Raw genomic sequence first — 16,956 nt, 5'->3', positions numbered from 1 at the left:
AATGTGCGACCCACTAGTGGGTCGCGACCCACAGTTTGAAAACCCCTGTGTTAGAACACACACCTCACCTCAATATTTTAAGATTTGACTTACAACATGGCATAAAAAGAACAGAAAAATATTTTAATTAACCATATTGCAGAATAAAACTACACGTGACAACAAGAAAAATTGTTTGCAATTGGGTCTGGATCATGTTGACTTACACTGGCCAGAAAAATGAACCAGCCTTTACTCCCTGTTTCATTGCAGTAATCCAGATCTAGAAATGGAAAAAGAGAGAAAACATGTTTTGTACTACTGTGTGTTCTATGGAAAAATAGTGTACTTTAAAAAAACTATGTTTCTAATGCCATACATGCAGGCAACTCGACAGACCTGAAAAACAACTGTTTAGGGATTTTACAATTTGTAAAAAAGACATCTGTCTGTCTGTTTGTTAGTTAACACTGAACTCTTCAAACTGCAGTAGCCAGTCTGTGTAAGCTCCATCTGCGATGGCCATATTTACCATCAAAGCTCAGTCAGTGGGGTCTAGAATCAGCCAGGAAAAATAAAGTTCAGTGAAAACTGAAATTTCGCTCCAGCCGTTGAGGTAATAGCTAACAGATGTGTAAGAGATGTGTCCTTGGTTTTCATGTACATAGTTTGCACATGACTGATCTAAAAGCTAACTGACATGCAAAGAATCCCACTATATACACTTTCAGAAAAATGTTAAAGTAGTTGAAATAATCATTGGAATATATTACCATGCACACAAAACAAATCTTTACTTTTTTAACCCCAAAACTACAGTAAGATCAATGAGCATGTCACAGAGTTTGATGGTTTAGAAAATTTGATGGTTTAGAATTATGTTGTTTTTTTCTTTTAGTCAAGTGTAGATTGATTCCCATGTATTAGTAAGTATTCATTTTATTTCTTATTTTTGACTAGTTTCACTCCAACCATGTTACTGATAAATCTAAGGGTGCTTTCACACCTGTGAATTGATTCAGTTGTTCCGAAACAGAGATTACAATTGTTACATTGTTGCTCTTTGCTCTTGGAGCGGTTCGCTTTCACACTGCAAAGTTTCTAATCGGACCAAAAGAGCTAAAACAAGTCACATGCGAGTAAACTCTCCTCACATTGGTCAGAGTGTCAGGGTTTATTTTGCAGCGTCCCGCTCAGCTGTCAGGAGAGGTGGTGGTTTGGTGGTGATTGACAGGGTGCGTGCGCGCGACGTGTCTGAGGAGAGATGCGGTGGGGAGGGGTGAGAAGGGTGCGCGACGATGCCTATTTGAGGACCGGGAGGGAGACGCGAGATTGCCGGGAGATCATCACTCGTTTGCGGGCATCCGGAGACTCGCGAAACTTTAAACCCGCCCTACTCATAATTCTCTCTTCATATAGCCGTATGCCTATTACATATCTATAAAACACTGTGATATAACCGCGCTCGGATCGGATCGCTTTCTCACTGCAATCGAAACGCTCCAGGGTTCGTTTTAATCGAGCCGAGACCACCTCATTCAAGCAATCTCGGAGCAATTACTTTGGCGCGGAACAGAGAGCGATTGCCCTGTTCACATATGCCAAACGAACCGCGCTAACTGGGCAAACGAGATACGTTACGAAACAAAAGTGTAGGTGTAAAAGCACCCTAAGATTGTAAAGATTCCCTGCTGAAAAATCCAGCTTAAACCAGCCTAGGCTGGTTGGCTGGTTTTAGCTGGTCGACCAGGCTGGTTTTAGAGGGTTTTGGACACTTCCAGACTGGTTTCCAGCCATTTCCAGCCTGGTCTTAGCTGGTCAGGCTGGAAAATGACCAGCTAAATCCAGCTTAAACCAGCTTGACCAACCTGGTTTAAGCTGGACATAGCTGGTTTTGGCTGGGCTCCCAGCCTTTCTTTCTTCAGTCTGTTACACTAACTGTAGTGACCTAAAGTATCAGGTTTTGTGTCAATTGTCCAACTCTGGTGTTCAGGTAAAATCTCTTGTATATTTGAAGTTATGGTGGTTACAGTTCTCTGTGGTTGAGGTGAAGAAGTGCTGTTTTCTAGGTTTGGTTGGTTCAGCTGGTCGCTGCTTTTCTTGCAGGCTACTTGTAAAGTGGAGTCAAGTTTCTCTTTCTTTTCCCACTTCAGATCCTCCTCATTTCATTGAAGGAACTCTTTCAGTATAACTTCATAATTTCTTGAGGATTAAAACATGATGATGTCTTCTTGCTGGGATTCAGTTTGGGCTCGGTCAGTGTAGAATTTTTGGTCCCACTTTATATTAAGTGTCCTTAACTACTATGTACTTACATCAAAAAAATAAATACAATGTACTTACTATGTTTTATAATGTATTTGAGAACACTTGTGGTGCTCTTGAGTTGGGATAGAGGTTGGGTTATGGACAGGTTTGGTGGTATGGGTAGGTTTAAGGGTGGGTTAAGGTGTAAGGGATGGTCAACAGTGTATTTACAAATGTAATTACAAAAGTTAATTACAGATGTAATTACATACATGTATTTAATCAAGCATATATAAGTACGTAGTTAATATTTACACAATAAGTACATTGTAACAAACTATTAATTCCCATGTAAGTACATATTAGTTAAGGCCACAATATAAAGTGGGACCACTTGGCCTGGTCATTCCACAATTCTCACAAGGTTTTCCCTTTTTTATTTCCAAATGAGGTGGGGACATGTTCCATAATCTCTACCAGGGATGTTCATGTGAGCATTGTCATCCAGGTGGTCCATCTCAGTATTTGTTCATTTATTTAGGTCTGGTATCCTCACGGGAGTCTAACTGTCTGTTAGACAATGGTCCATTCCACTCTCAGGATTGCAGTTTGGCATTGTCTGGGCACTGGGCCCTCTTGAGGGCCAGCTCTTGACTTTAAATGTTGTCATAAACATAAACAAGGTTAACCTTGATGCTTACAGAAAGCCCAATCACGACTTCTTGCTAACATGACCTTCTCCACTTAGGTTGAGATGATTGTTATTTTACAAGGCATTTACTCAATAGTTAAAATAGTTTTTGACAACTTAAGTATGAATGTGTATTTTAGAGTACATCATAGCTCTTTCGTTGTAAATATATGTTTGTTGTGTCCCACACACTCAAAGCAGAGCTCATCATTTATATTCACAACCTTTCCAAACAAGGCAAAAAGACCCTTTTAGTCTAGGGACAAATCCTTAGTTTGTAAATGGCTTGTAAAATTTTTCTGGAGAAATGTTGCACATACCTATACCACATACCTTTTATGTAGATATCAGAGAACAATTTAACATACTGTATCAGTGCACTCTATGGCACCTTTAATGAAAATTATAGGGCAACTTACAGGCTGGCCTCCCCACCATCGATGATTAAGCTTCTCTTTCCCACGGAAGTTAAAGTTGGCATCAAAGCTTGGATCATGAATGGAGTTACCCACAATCCCATGCGATTCAGGATAAAGCCCCTAAAGCAAAGAAAAAACAAAAGAAAAAGTAAATCAATTGAAAAGAAATACCATCATAATAAAAAGTTGATCATTGTAAATTTATATTCCAATTGTAAAATCTAAATGTAATCTTGCAGATTCTGAAAATCTGCAATTAATACATACCGTTGTAATTGTATACAAATTTGGGTAGGTTTTTGTAGGGTACATAGGCCTCATGTATGGTGCATGTGTTCCACAGGATCCTACAAAATGAAGTAATATTTAGTCATTAATTTACTAGTGAACCTGCTGTTAATACAACACAATATATAACATATAAACAAAATGTATTGAGTATATGTAGATACAAACTAAATTGTTTTCCAAATAAAACAGCTTCTTCATCAGTATGACCTTCATTAGCACTAAGCACACACCTAAACACTTTTAAAAAAACTATTCTAAAGTATACTTGGTTTCTTTCAGCACTTCCATGAGTTCATCTTTTATCATCTTTTTATTATCGGGCAATCCTGCAATACTAGAAATAATCATCTTTGGTCTCTATGGAAGCCAGTTCAAGTGTTCCTGTCATTGTTCTTATCAGTTCATGATGGGGCTGTTTAATGCTCAATTCTAATTGGATGATGAATATTGTGTCCAATTGAATTAATAAATAAGTGTGCAGTTATTAAGCACACAGCTGAAATAGTTCTATGCATTTCTTAACCACATTAAAATTCTGTATGACTATGCTAAATTATTTATTTCAAATTACACAGCCTACAACAGATGAAAATTAAAAGCAAGCGATGGCTTTTGATGAGGTACTGTAAGAAACATCAAAGTGGTTTGAGGACAAAAAGCTGACAAATGTCTTGAAATTCAACATCTGAACAATGTCTTTTGATATCTGTAACATAAGTAGTGCAATTTATTAGTCAAATTATTAAAGTACCAAATATTAAAGTTGTATAAATGTGGATAAAAACTATTTGACTCACTTATAACATGATATTTGTAGTGCTCAGAGTAAGTATCTACATGTTTCATGAACATTAAGAAATTAAATTATGTTTTTGAGGTAAAAAGATTACCATTTAGAAGTATAACTTTGGCCACCAGTTTAAGTATAACACATTACCTACATACAAGCAGTATACTCCCTTAAAGTGAAACATATCCTTTATAGCTAATCTCAACTACTTAATTTCTTCCACTGCTTCAAAATGTACTCAACTCTAATCTGTTCATTGTGACCATATATATATATATATATATATATATATTTATATATATATGCTAATATATGCATTGGTCACTTTATTAGGTACACCTGTCTAACTGCTCAACGCAAATTTCAAATTTCAAATCAACCAATCACATGGCAGCAACTTAATTAGGTACACCTGTCCAACTGCTCAACGCAAATTTCAAATTTTAAATCAACCAATCACATGGCAGCAACTAAATTATGTACACCTGTCCAACTGCTCAATACAAATTTCACATTTCAAATCAACCAATCACATGGCAGCAACTTTATTAGGCACACCTTCCCAACTGCTCAACGCAAATTTCACATTTCAAATCAACCAATCAGCAGCAACTTAATGCATTTAGGCATGTCAAGATGATCTGCTGCAGTTCAAACCGCATCACAAAAGGAAAGAAAGCTGATTTAAGTGACTTTGAACGTGGCATGGTTGTTGGTGCCAGACAGGCTGGCCTATGTATTTCAAAAACTGCTGATCTACTGGGATTTTCAAGCACAACCATCTCTATGGTTTACAGAGAATGGTCTAAAAAAGAATGGCAGTTCTGTGGGCACAAATGCCTTGTTGATGCCAAAGGTCAGAGGAGAATGGCCAGACTGGTTTGAGCTGATAGAAAGGCAACAGTAACTCTAATAACCACTCGTTAAAACTGAGATTTGCAGAAGATAATCTCTGAATGCACAACATGTCGAACCTTGAGGCAGATGGACTCCAGCAGCAGAAGACCACACCGGGTGCCACTCCTCTTAGCTAAGAACGGGAAACTGAGACTACAATTTGTACAGGCTCACCAAAGTTGGACAAGAGAAGACTGGAAATGCCTCTGCTGTGACATTTTTATAGTACAGTCAAAATTTAGCATTAACAACATGAAAGCATGGATCCATACTGCCTTGTATCAACGATTCAGGCTGATGATGGTGGTGTAACGCCCCATTCACACGTGGCTTCAGCATCAACGCTTCCCATTCACTTTTAATGGGTGTCCTCAGGCGTTGCCAAACTGCATTGTGGATCCGTCAGCGCCACTTCAGAGGCGTTGCTCGCTGCAGAAGTTAGGACTAGCTCAACTTTTCAAGCGAGGACGGAAGCGTCAGCCAATCAGATCGCTGTATGCAAATACACCAGCTCAGACAGTGGCCTACTGCTGACAGAATTTCATTGGCGGAAGCTTCTATGACGATCGCTTTAGCCCCAACTTCAGACACGCCTTCAGTCAAGCGTTGACGCTGAAGCCCCGTGTGAATGGGGCGTAATGATGTGGGGGATATTTTCTCAGCACACTTTGGGCCCATTTGGTACCACAGTTTGCCTGAGTATTGTTGCTGACCATGTCCATCCCTTTATGACCACAGTGTACCCATCTTCTAATGGCTACTTCCAGCAGGATAAAGCACCATGTCATAAAGCGTGAATCACCTCAGACTGGTTTCTTGAACATGACGATGTAATCAAAAGTCCTCCACAGTCACCAGATCTCAATCACATGAAGCATCTTTGGAATGTGGTGGAACGGGAGATTTGCATCATGGATGTTCAGCCGACAAATCTGCAGCAACTGCGTGATGCTATCATGTCAATATGGACCAAAATCTCTGAGGAATATTTCCAGTACTTTGTTGAATCTATGCCACGAAGGATTAAGGCAGTTCTGAAGGTTTTGATGATATTTATGTAAACAAGATTTTAAGTAAAGCTGCTTTAATTAATGTTTCATATGAAAAGACCTATACAAATAGGTTTGACTTAACAGAATTTAGAAAGACTGAATTAATATACTATTGGCAATCACATTGTTCCATAGCATAATATTTTGTAACTTACTTATAGCTTTGTAAATTTTTTTATAATAGTTTTATGATTTAAAAGAAAATTCTTACGGAGTTTCTCGATGTTGGGGATCACCGTGCCTCCTCTTTTCATGTAAGATGCACGAAAGCCATCAACAGACAACATGATGACAGGAGGTCGAACAAACCTAGATATGCAAAAAACATTAGCATATTAATTAACAAAACAGCTCAAATTTGTCCTCAATTGGAGATCATTTTGTTTTTATCGTAGCCTTTTTTATCTTAGGAACTACTTATATGCATGCATTAACATTAATTGTCATGCAAATAACTTAGCAGGCCTTCACAGCCACACAATCCATATTTTTAACTCAGCACTTCTCAGCAACGTTTTTTTTCAAATGTCTTTTCTGCTTAAAGGTAAAGAACAGCTGAGACCTTAAAAATAATTAACTTTGTTTTGTTTAGAAAATGAAAGGTGAAGAGCACAGTGTGATGTTTGTCACTGAAATGAAAACTGTGTTTTCTTACCCAGCAGGACACTCGTGGTTCTTAATCTCTTCACACTCTTCTTGCAACCAAGGAACATCGCCTAACAGAGAAACAAGTCAATAAATAACAGACCACATGGTATTCATGCATATGCATACATTTTATATCCAAGCAATACAGTTCTCTTGTATTACAGTTACACTTAAAAGACAATCATTCCCACCATTAAAAATAGCTGGTTTGGCAAATTCCAAAGGTCTTGATTAAGAATTATCCTGATAACATTGCAGGCAACTGCTCTCTAAATATGCAAGTACACTACATTTAACAAAAAATATGCACTGTGCACACATATATTTTAGTATTTCTTTAGTGATTATGACAAAACTGCTTGGTTCCAGACATTTTCAATTAAAAACCTTTAATTAAAGGTTGACATGGCGGCACACAAAAACAAGAAGGTCCCTGGTTTGAGTCCTGTGGCATTTCTGTGTGGATGTTTGCATGTTTTCTCTTTGTTTGTGTGAAATTTCTTTCAAAGTCCCTACCTTTGCAAAGAGACCTGTAGTTGGTGCAGCAGTCTCCTTTGGCCATGCAGTCCTCTGAGCAGTGGCAGGCATGCTGCTCATTACGATTTTCACCACAACGCTCTTTACTACACTCAAAACCCCCTGCTGGGGGAACAACAACAAAAATAACAATTAAAGAACATGTTTTGAAAAAGAGGGTAACACTTTCCTTAAAGGGGTGTTCATGAGGATGTCATGACACCTTTTAAAATCATGACATGACATATTAATATAATAAGTTATTAATGTAATTGAAATGTTATGCATGCTTTTTGACAACTGTCATTTAGGGCTTTATTTTGATGGTCCATGCGCAGAGCGCAAAACGCAGGGCGCGAACCCTTTCAGAGCGTGTCAGAACGCATTTTTGCTAATTTACGAACAGGAAAATGGCGCATGGGTTAAAAGGGTTGAGTTTTTTTTTCTTAATGAGTTATAGGTGTGTTTTGAGAATAAACCAATTAGAGTCTCATCTCCCATTCCCTTAAATACCCAGCTGCGTCGCGCCAAGAGCGCATTCGCTATTTACAGGACGTAAAGTAAGTCTAAGTGGAAAAACTGAGCATTTCACAAGCAAACAGTTAACAGTTTTTTAACAGAAAACTGTTAAACAGAGCATCTACTGCGTAAGAATGAGAGATAATCGATCTACTTTCACATTCGCTCTTGGATTTGTTAAGTGCAAAGATTTGTTTCAAAAGTATTTCTAAATTCAGTTCAAATTTCCAGCAAACGAATAAATGAACAATAATAACGAAGTGTGGTCAAAATACTGAGTTATTTCCAAATACACCTGCCATGCCCCATATGGTCTAAAACCTGACAGGTGGGCAAATCTAAGCTTGTTTTTAATAAAACAAATATAAATATGGATATAATAAATAATACTGCTAATAATAATAACATTATACAAAAGCAAATTGTTATGAATGAACTGAAAAAGCCTCCCGAGATGAAGAAGGCATAAAAGCAGTGATTTTTCATATTTATGTAGGCTAGAAAATAATATGTTTTGTAATATTTTAATCCTTTATATTTATATCCTATATCTATTCTTATTATATCCTATATATATCCTTAATATTTAAAATTTTTTATATGCAAAGATATTTGCCTATTGTACTCTTGTGCGTATTAAGCAGTGTGTAAGCGAGGCACAACTCTGCGCCGGAGTTTAGACCGGGTTAGTTTTGGTCTAATGAAAAATCTATTATAGTTTCTCAAAATAGCAACGCGCCAGCAGTGCGCCTCAGAACGCCTTCCTTTTTAGATCAGAACGCCTATGGGCGCACAAATGAGCGCTAATGCATTTGCTATTTAAACAGCGTAGCGCAACGCCTCAAAACGACTCTTGCGCCAAGCTGAAACTACCAAAAGACTATTGCACCGCGGCTTGCGCCACACTGCGCCGGGTGTATGATAGGGCTCTAAGTGTCATTTGCTTAGTTATGTACTTTTAAATGCAAAGATGACATCAGCAATGCTTCCATACAAAGATGCAAATTAAATGTATGTGCAAAACTGGAGTATTGCATAAAAGATTTGTAAATAAAGCAACATTTCCATCCAATGAGTCCAAGAGAACAAACCTGTCACTTCCTAATTAACTGGTGCCAATTAACAAAAATAAAAATGGAATTTGCCGTAAGAGAAACTGCATTAATCCTGCACTACAGAAGATGATGCTGACATGCAATGAACGCCCGGTAGTGTGTGAAGGCATGAGATACGGAGCACAGACGCTCTTGACAATTCTGGAGGTAATTAATAATATAATAACACTCCTACTGAAATGGTTAAGGCATGAGTAAAGGAATGAGTAAAACAACATTTGAGATGTTTTACAATGTGCATTTGTCCATGATCTCATAACAAAATCCCATGTTTTTTTAATGCGCATACTGGAATTTGTTAGGTAAAACTGCTTTATGCGCAATTTAAGTTTTTATGCAAATTTTTAAAATGTATGTGCATCTTGATGTTTCCATGAACCATATTTTTTTGCATGTCCAAAATGTGCAATACAATAGGTGGATGGAAACCTAGCAATTGTTTGAGGTGCAATTTGTACCACTGCAGGTAAAGTCAAGAACACTGTTAAGGATGCTGCTATAAAAGAATATCATGACAATCGTGTTTATGACAGATGTACAGATGTACATATATTATGGCAAGTTTTGTTGTCCTGACAATGTCAAGTTGCCATGACAAAGACAGGATATGATATACTGTAGGTAATTGTTTATATCAACAACATAACAAAGACATTTAAAAAATGTCACCTTCGCATTTTAAATGACATAACTGAGCTAATGACACTTAATGACAACTGTCATAATCATACAATTTCATTCATATTCATGACAATCTTATGAACACCCGCTTTAATTAAAGAGCTACCAAAAAAAAGTAGAAATGCTGCATCAAATTGTATAAATTATGTATATAATATATAACTTCTTTGGTATGTACCACATTTGTGCAAAACCTGATGATCTCAGCTACACTGAGTGCTACATTAAATGCAGTTAACCATTACTATCTATTTGTTTTAAAATTAACTATACACCATAAGGGCCATATTAACCTTATTCTAAAATGCAGGAGTGCGCCTTTTTAGCAATTGTTTTAGAAGTTCTGATTCAGTCGCCTATAACTAGGAATAATAAACAGGAGAAAACGGTCAAACTACTTGCTCTACAAACAAATGTTTGCATGACTATACAGACCAAGTAGAATATTATATTAAGAAAATTTCAGTTTGCACCATCAAACAGCGAGGAGTTTTTAATGTCTAAAAATGAATGGAAGTGAATGAGACTGGAAGTCTGGAGCCAAAAAGATTCAAATGGCTGCGCCCGCTCGTCGGTTATAAATAAGGTGAATAGACTCTGCTGTGTATACCCTAAATGAAAATGTAAACAAATAAAGAGGTTTACCAGTTTTTAGACAGTGGTCATCAAAGTCTGAGCAACACATATTGTATGTTTTACACAGGTTGTCACAGCGACAATTTGGTGGATCAGCTTCCACTAGCTCAAAACACCGTTTTTTGCAAGAACCTGCCAGGCTGGTAAATGGGTGGTCAGAGAAACCTTGAATGAACATGAAGAAAAGACAAAAACACATGTAGAACATTAGTCTTAAAGAGGTATTTTAGATGTAAAAACATGAAGACATGTATATCAGGAAAAAAAAATCATTCCCTTCTTGAAAAACTCTAATATGGGTCAAGGAGCTGAAAAGTTCTCTGCACGTCTCAATATTGACTTTGGGTAAAGCAAAGCAAATATTTCCCTAATTTTCAATCACCAGCTGAGAGAGCAACAGAAAGTGGTTGTTTCATTAAATGTTCCTGGCTTATTACCACTACTAGCCTACATGAACTGACCAACATGAATGTTAGATAAAAAAAAATAGTGCATTTCAACTGGAACATTTCAGAAAAAAATATATTGCTATGAAAATTTAACTATATATGAATAAAGAATAGATCAGAAAGCTGGATCAACAAGACTAAGTTATTTCCTTTTATTTCCCTGACATTGAGCTTGAATGAAACTAGAATGACACATGTACTTTCACACAGACAAAATACATTATTACTTAACTACTGTTGTGCTTCAACGTTTGTCACAATTATAGTATAAATGTTATTTGTACTGTACTAAGAAAGTTATTTTACATGTTTATTTGCAGTTCAGAATTCAAAAGACAAAAACATGTCTGAACTTATTAATATTGGCCCCTGCAAAAGTTACATACCCTTGGGTTTTAATACTGTAATTGTTTCCATGAAGATCTATAAGTGTTTTTCCCTTTTGTGATGGTTGTTCACTACCATCTAGTTTCCTCTGAACAGGTAAACTGCTGCTGCTCTTCAGAAAATCCTCAATATCCTGCAGATTCTTCAGTTTTAAAGCATCTTCACGAGTTCACACTTGCATTCGTTTAAGTATAAAGCATATTTGGCGTGCTGTCCAAGGGGAGGGCTCTGAGCTCGAGGAGACACCCCAACTCGAGTTACTCCCCTTATCAGGAAACAAAGAGGAATTGGTATTCGAGCGAAGTGTCTAGCCCAGCCCCAGAACGCTCCCCCCAGAAATTCAATGCAAGAGGTGAGGTGACGGGGTGGTGGAGGGATGCTAAAGTCGTGAGATGCTGCAGGTAAGACAGCTTTGGTATATATAGTGGTTTGTTCAAGCACTGATTTGATAATGGGTTGATTGTCAATGACGTATTCGATACTGAAACGTCTGCGCATGCTCCTCCCAAAATTTGTTTACAAAACATCACTTCTGCACATCTGAACTCTTTCCAGCATTGACAGTGTCGAAATAATGGAACTCACAATCATACAGAGGACAACTGAGGAACTCAAATACTATTTTTGAAAGTTTTAAGTGCTTACTGATGGTCCAGAAAAAAACACAAGCAATTAAGAGGCAGGGGTAAAAACTATAGAAACTGCAGGACAGATTTTTTTTTTTCTGAAGAACAGCAGCAGTTTAACTGTTCAGAAAAAACAAGAGACTCATGAACAACATTTACATTTACATTTAGTCATTTAGCAGATGCTTTTATCCAAAGCGACTTACAAATGAGGACAAGGAAGCAATTTACACAACCAAGAGCAACAATGAATAAGTGCTATAAGCAAGTTTCAGGTCTGTAAAGTCTAAGAAGGAAAGTATTAGTAGTATTAGTATATATATATATTTTTTTTTTGTACAGTTAGTGTGATATTCAGAGAGGCAATTACAGATTAGGAAGTGTAGTGGAGACTAAATAGTTGAGTTTTTAGTCGTTTCTTGAAAGTAGCGAGTGACTCTGCTGTTCTGATGCAGTTAGAGAGTTCATTCCACCAACTGGGCAGATTGAGCGTGAGCGTTCGCGAAAGTGATTTCTTCCCCCTTTGGGATGGAACCACGAGGCGACGTTCATTCACAGAACGCAAGTTTCTGGAGGGCACATAGATCTGCAGAAGCGAGAGCAGATAAGAAGGAGCAAGGCGAGAAGTCACTTTGTAGGCAAACATCAGAGCTTTGAATTTGATGCGAGCAGCAACTGGCAGCCAGTGCAAACGGAGTAGCAGCGGAGTGACATGTGCTCGTTTAGGTTCATTGAAGAACAACCGCCACAAATCAGAAAAACACCCATACCTGTAGATCATAAGGTAACATCAGTTTTTTTTCTTATGAACTTTATGTAAACATATTTTAAACAAATTTTTACACCTTTTATGTAAAATATGTTTAATGCTAAATAAAAAAAACATGCATTTTGTATGATCCCTCTTGTTTTGCTAAAATTATTTACACACACACTGCTGCAACCACTGTAATGATGCCGAAATTTGTAGTTACATAATGTAAACTTGTAATAGAAAATTTGATACTTTTTAAAAATGAAATAAAATGCACAATTTAAGAAAGAGTTAAAAATTCTACTTCTAAAGAGCGATTCATCTAGTGATGAAGCCGGACTGTCTGACAGCATAAGCCTTACAGCGTTTGTACAGTTAACTGCAAGAGAAACCACAACACTGAGGTCAATTGAGGACAATAAAGAGCCAGGAGGTTAAAATGGATGAAGATTAGTGAGCATTTAAACTTTTTTTAATATTTGTGTTCGGGTCTCAATTTTCCTCATTGTGAAAAGATTTCAAAATTACATAGTGACTGCTGAAAAGGTTTACAAAAATGAAAAAAACAAATGCTTGACGACCACTGAAGAAACTGAAGGATATTTTTCTGAAGAAACAGCAGCTTTTCAAACAAAAAAGGGACTCAAGAAGAACCATCACAAATAAAAGAAATGTCATAAATCATACAACCACACACAGCATAAAAAAACAAGGGTTTGAAAACCTTGGCTGGGAGTTATTTTAATAATTTCAGCTATATGTTTGTCTTGTGAACTATATAAACATTTTATGCAAAATATCTTAGGCTAAACATAACATGCAATTGTATGATCACTTAATTCGTCACAATTATTCACATTTTCCCAGATACTGCAAGTTGTTCACAAACTTGCAAGGGGTAGGCTACTATAAAGGTATACTAAAACCTATTGAGCTTTCCTGTAAATATTCAACATTATCAAACCATCGCTAAGAAAATGATGCCCCTCTACCACTAATCGTGTAATCATGCTTACATTTGTAATTAATGTAAACTTGAAACGGAAAGAAAGAAAGAAAGAAAGAAAGAAAGAAAGAAAGAAAGAAAGAAAGAAAGAAAGAAAGAAAGAAAGAAAGAAACATCCTACTTTTTGAGAGCGATTCGTCTGGTGATGCAGCCTTTCCGGACCGTCTGACCACATAAGTCTTACACACTGTTAACCGTGAGAAAAGCCACAAAACGGAGAATACCTGGGTCGAGACACCGCGAGAGAAGACACATGAAGGAGAATACATTGGTACAGATACTGCAATAAGGCAATCGCATATGGTTTCAACAATTTAAGATCTCGTTTACAGTAAGCAATTGCTGAAGAGTATCATATAACGTAATATAAATATACGCGACAGAAAAGAATGTAGCATTTTTGTTAAATAAAGCAACATTAAAAGTTTGCTGAAAGTATACGAGTCTTAAGAAAGAAAGCAATACTAAGTTAATCCTATCGTTCTAAGCAATAATAAGTTCATCATATCGTACCCATTTAAGTTGCAGCATTGTTGACGTGCGTCTGGTGGCTCTCTTCCACACTGAACGACTACTCAAACCTCGGCACTGTAACGTTTACTTTCCCCTCAGCCAATGAAGTGCTCGTTCACACGCGGAAGCATTAACTCACATCTGGCACATCTGCCTTCCATTTCTTTTCCCACCACCCGAAAAAATACAGATATTTAAAAACATGTCTGTCATATTGAGCAACACTTACTACTTAATTTGTCAGGGTTGATGTGTTGTATTTTTTTTGTAGGCTGGACGGATTTTTTTAATAATTACAATAATTGGGCTATGTGCAGCGGCGATTTAAGGCCGCTTGTTCCTGTGTCAACAAGCTTGAACCCTCCCCCTGCGTGGCCCCCGAAATATAGATTCGTATAATGGAATAGTGAAAACTATTTTCTTTTGTTGCTTATATGTGCACATGCACGCTCAAACATGCATTCAGACTCATGCAAGTGACAGGTTATGTGTATTCCTGAGACTGCATGTGCACTCAATCTGCAGATACTCTTCTCAAATTAATGACGTTTTTGACGTCATGTATATATATATATATATATATATATATATATATATATATATATATATATGACGTTATATATATATATATATATATATATATATATAGTTGAAGTCAGAATTATTAGCCCCCTTCATTTTTTTTCTTCTTTTTTAAATATTTTCCAAATGATGCTTAACAGAGCAAGGGAATTTTCACATTATGTCTGATAATATTTTTTTTCTTCTGGAAAACGTTTTATTAGCCCCTTTAAACTATATTTTGTCTCGATAATCCACAGAACAAACCATCATTATACAGTAACTTGCCTTATTACCCTAACCTGCCTAGTTAACCTAATTGATCTAGTTAAGCCTTTAAATGTCACTTTAAGCTGTATAGAAGTGTCTTGAAAAATATCTAGTAAAATATTATTTACTGTCATCATGGCAAAGATTAAATAAATACATTATAATAAAGGAGTTATTGAAACTTTTATGTTTAAATATGTGTTAAAAAATCTTCTCTCTGTTAAACAGAAATTGGGGAAAAAATAAACAAGCAGTCTAATAATTTAGGGGGCTAATAATTCTGACTTTAACTGTATGTCGAGATATTTTATTTTGAAGACCAGGAAAGGGACCTATTTTTTGCCTTAAAACTGATATAACTGAACATAAACATAAACTTGCTGCAACACGCGCTCAAAGGACTTTTACGTTGAAATTAAACTATTTCCTTTTAAAGTGAAATAACCTCCTTTTACTGTGAAAATTCATGCATACACACATATGAAATGACTTGCATATATGTATATACACAACTAACTGTATATATGTTTGTGAATTTTATTTTGCATGTTTGCACAAGTGTCATTTGGGTGTTTATGCACACATCAAGTTTAGGCATTGGGGCTATATGCCAGTATAGGTGTGTTTGCATGCAGTGAGTTTGTGTATGAGCGCGTGTTGTTGTGGGTGTATATGCATAGATCGAGTTTATATGTATATGCAAGTGTGTATAGGTGTGTTTGCATGCTGTGAGTTTATATGTATGTGCGTGTAAATGTAGGTATTTATGCGAGAACCGAGTTTATATGTATATGCAAGTGTGTATACTAGGTGTGTTTGCATGCTGTGAGTTTATTTGTATGTGCGTGTAAATGCAGGTATTTATGCGAGAACCGAGATCATATGTATATGCAAGTGTGTATAGGTGTGTTTGCATGCAGCAAGTATATATGTATATGCAAGTGCGTATAGGTGTGTTTGCATGCAGCAAGTTTATATGTATGTGCGTGTGTTAATGTGAGTGTTTATGCGAGGATAAAGTTTATATGTATGCGCGTGTGTATGTGGGTGTAGTCATGCGTCAAGTTTATATGTATATACACAAGTTTCATCTATGTTGTTTTGAACATCCAGTAGTATAGGTGTATATACACATGTTTTGTGTATGTGTTGATAAGCAAAGTTTGATTTAAATCCTACATGGCACCTCATAGTTTATTAAGCTGCATTGTATTAAAGAAAATCTCTCTCTCTGTCTCTCAATTCAATGCAATTGCTTTATTGATATGACAAATGCTAGAAATGTATTGCCATAACATTTATAGAGTTTACATAGAAAATACGTATATGATAAAAACATTTTAAACAGTACACCGAAGTCACAGTTCAATACATAGGCCTACCTCAATAAAATCCATGTTAGACATTTAGCTATGAAGCTAGAGTCACCGGGCAGACAGAAGCCCTGCCCATCACGCGAGTCAGCGTCTGTTCTGAAGTAAATTTGACGCGCGAATAAAGCAAGTAAACTCAAACGTTTACGCGCGAACATCGCGATTTATCCATGCGTTACATCACGGTGTAAACACAGTATAATAGATAGGGTGATGAGCTCCGTCACCTGGGAGGAGCTCGGAGTAGAGCCGCTGCTCCTCCACAACGAGAAAAGTCAGCTGAGGTGGCTCAGGCCTCCTGGACTCCTACCTAGGTAGGTGTTCCTGCCATGTCCCAACAGGAGTAGGCCTCGAGGAAGACCCAGTACACGTTAGAGGCACTATATCTCTTGGCTGGCCTGAGAATGCCTTCTGGATCCCCCTGGAGGAAGTGTCTGGGGAGAGGGATATCTAAAGTTCTCTCTTAAAGACTGCTGCCCCCGCGACCCGGCCAGAGAAAAGCGAACAAAAAGGAGATGAGATTATAGTGACAACAA

The 16,956-nt window shown here is 37.0% G+C and overlaps 1 protein-coding gene across 14 annotated transcripts in view; it reads right to left on the bottom strand.

The window, feature by feature from the left end:
* The window catches only part of enpp2 (ectonucleotide pyrophosphatase/phosphodiesterase 2), a 57,486-nt gene extending 40,585 nt beyond the window's left edge, over nt 1-16,901 (bottom strand). For 4 of the 14 annotated variants that reach the window (XR_012391304.1, XM_073924482.1, XM_009292082.5 and 1 more), the window contains exons 1-9: nt 14,217-14,276; nt 13,825-13,927; nt 10,491-10,646; nt 7,531-7,656; nt 7,022-7,082; nt 6,578-6,675; nt 3,604-3,683; nt 3,337-3,456; nt 207-262 (exon numbers count right to left, since the gene is read on the bottom strand). Coding sequence is in view for 12 of the 14 variants with exons in the window: in XM_073924482.1 (XP_073780583.1) it covers nt 207-262; nt 3,337-3,456; nt 3,604-3,683; nt 6,578-6,675; nt 7,022-7,082; nt 7,531-7,656; nt 10,491-10,646; nt 13,825-13,927; nt 14,217-14,234 (818 nt within the window). In the remaining 2 variants the exon portion in view is untranslated. 14 annotated transcript variants of the gene reach the window in all.
* Between the last annotated feature and the right edge of the window lie 55 nt (nt 16,902-16,956).

This window comes from Danio rerio, chromosome 16, assembly GCF_049306965.1.
Source record: "Danio rerio strain Tuebingen ecotype United States chromosome 16, GRCz12tu, whole genome shotgun sequence".
NCBI lineage: Eukaryota > Metazoa > Chordata > Actinopteri > Cypriniformes > Danionidae > Danio > Danio rerio.
Note: the sequence above shows the minus strand (reverse complement) of the source record. Positions and strands in the feature narration are given on the sequence as shown.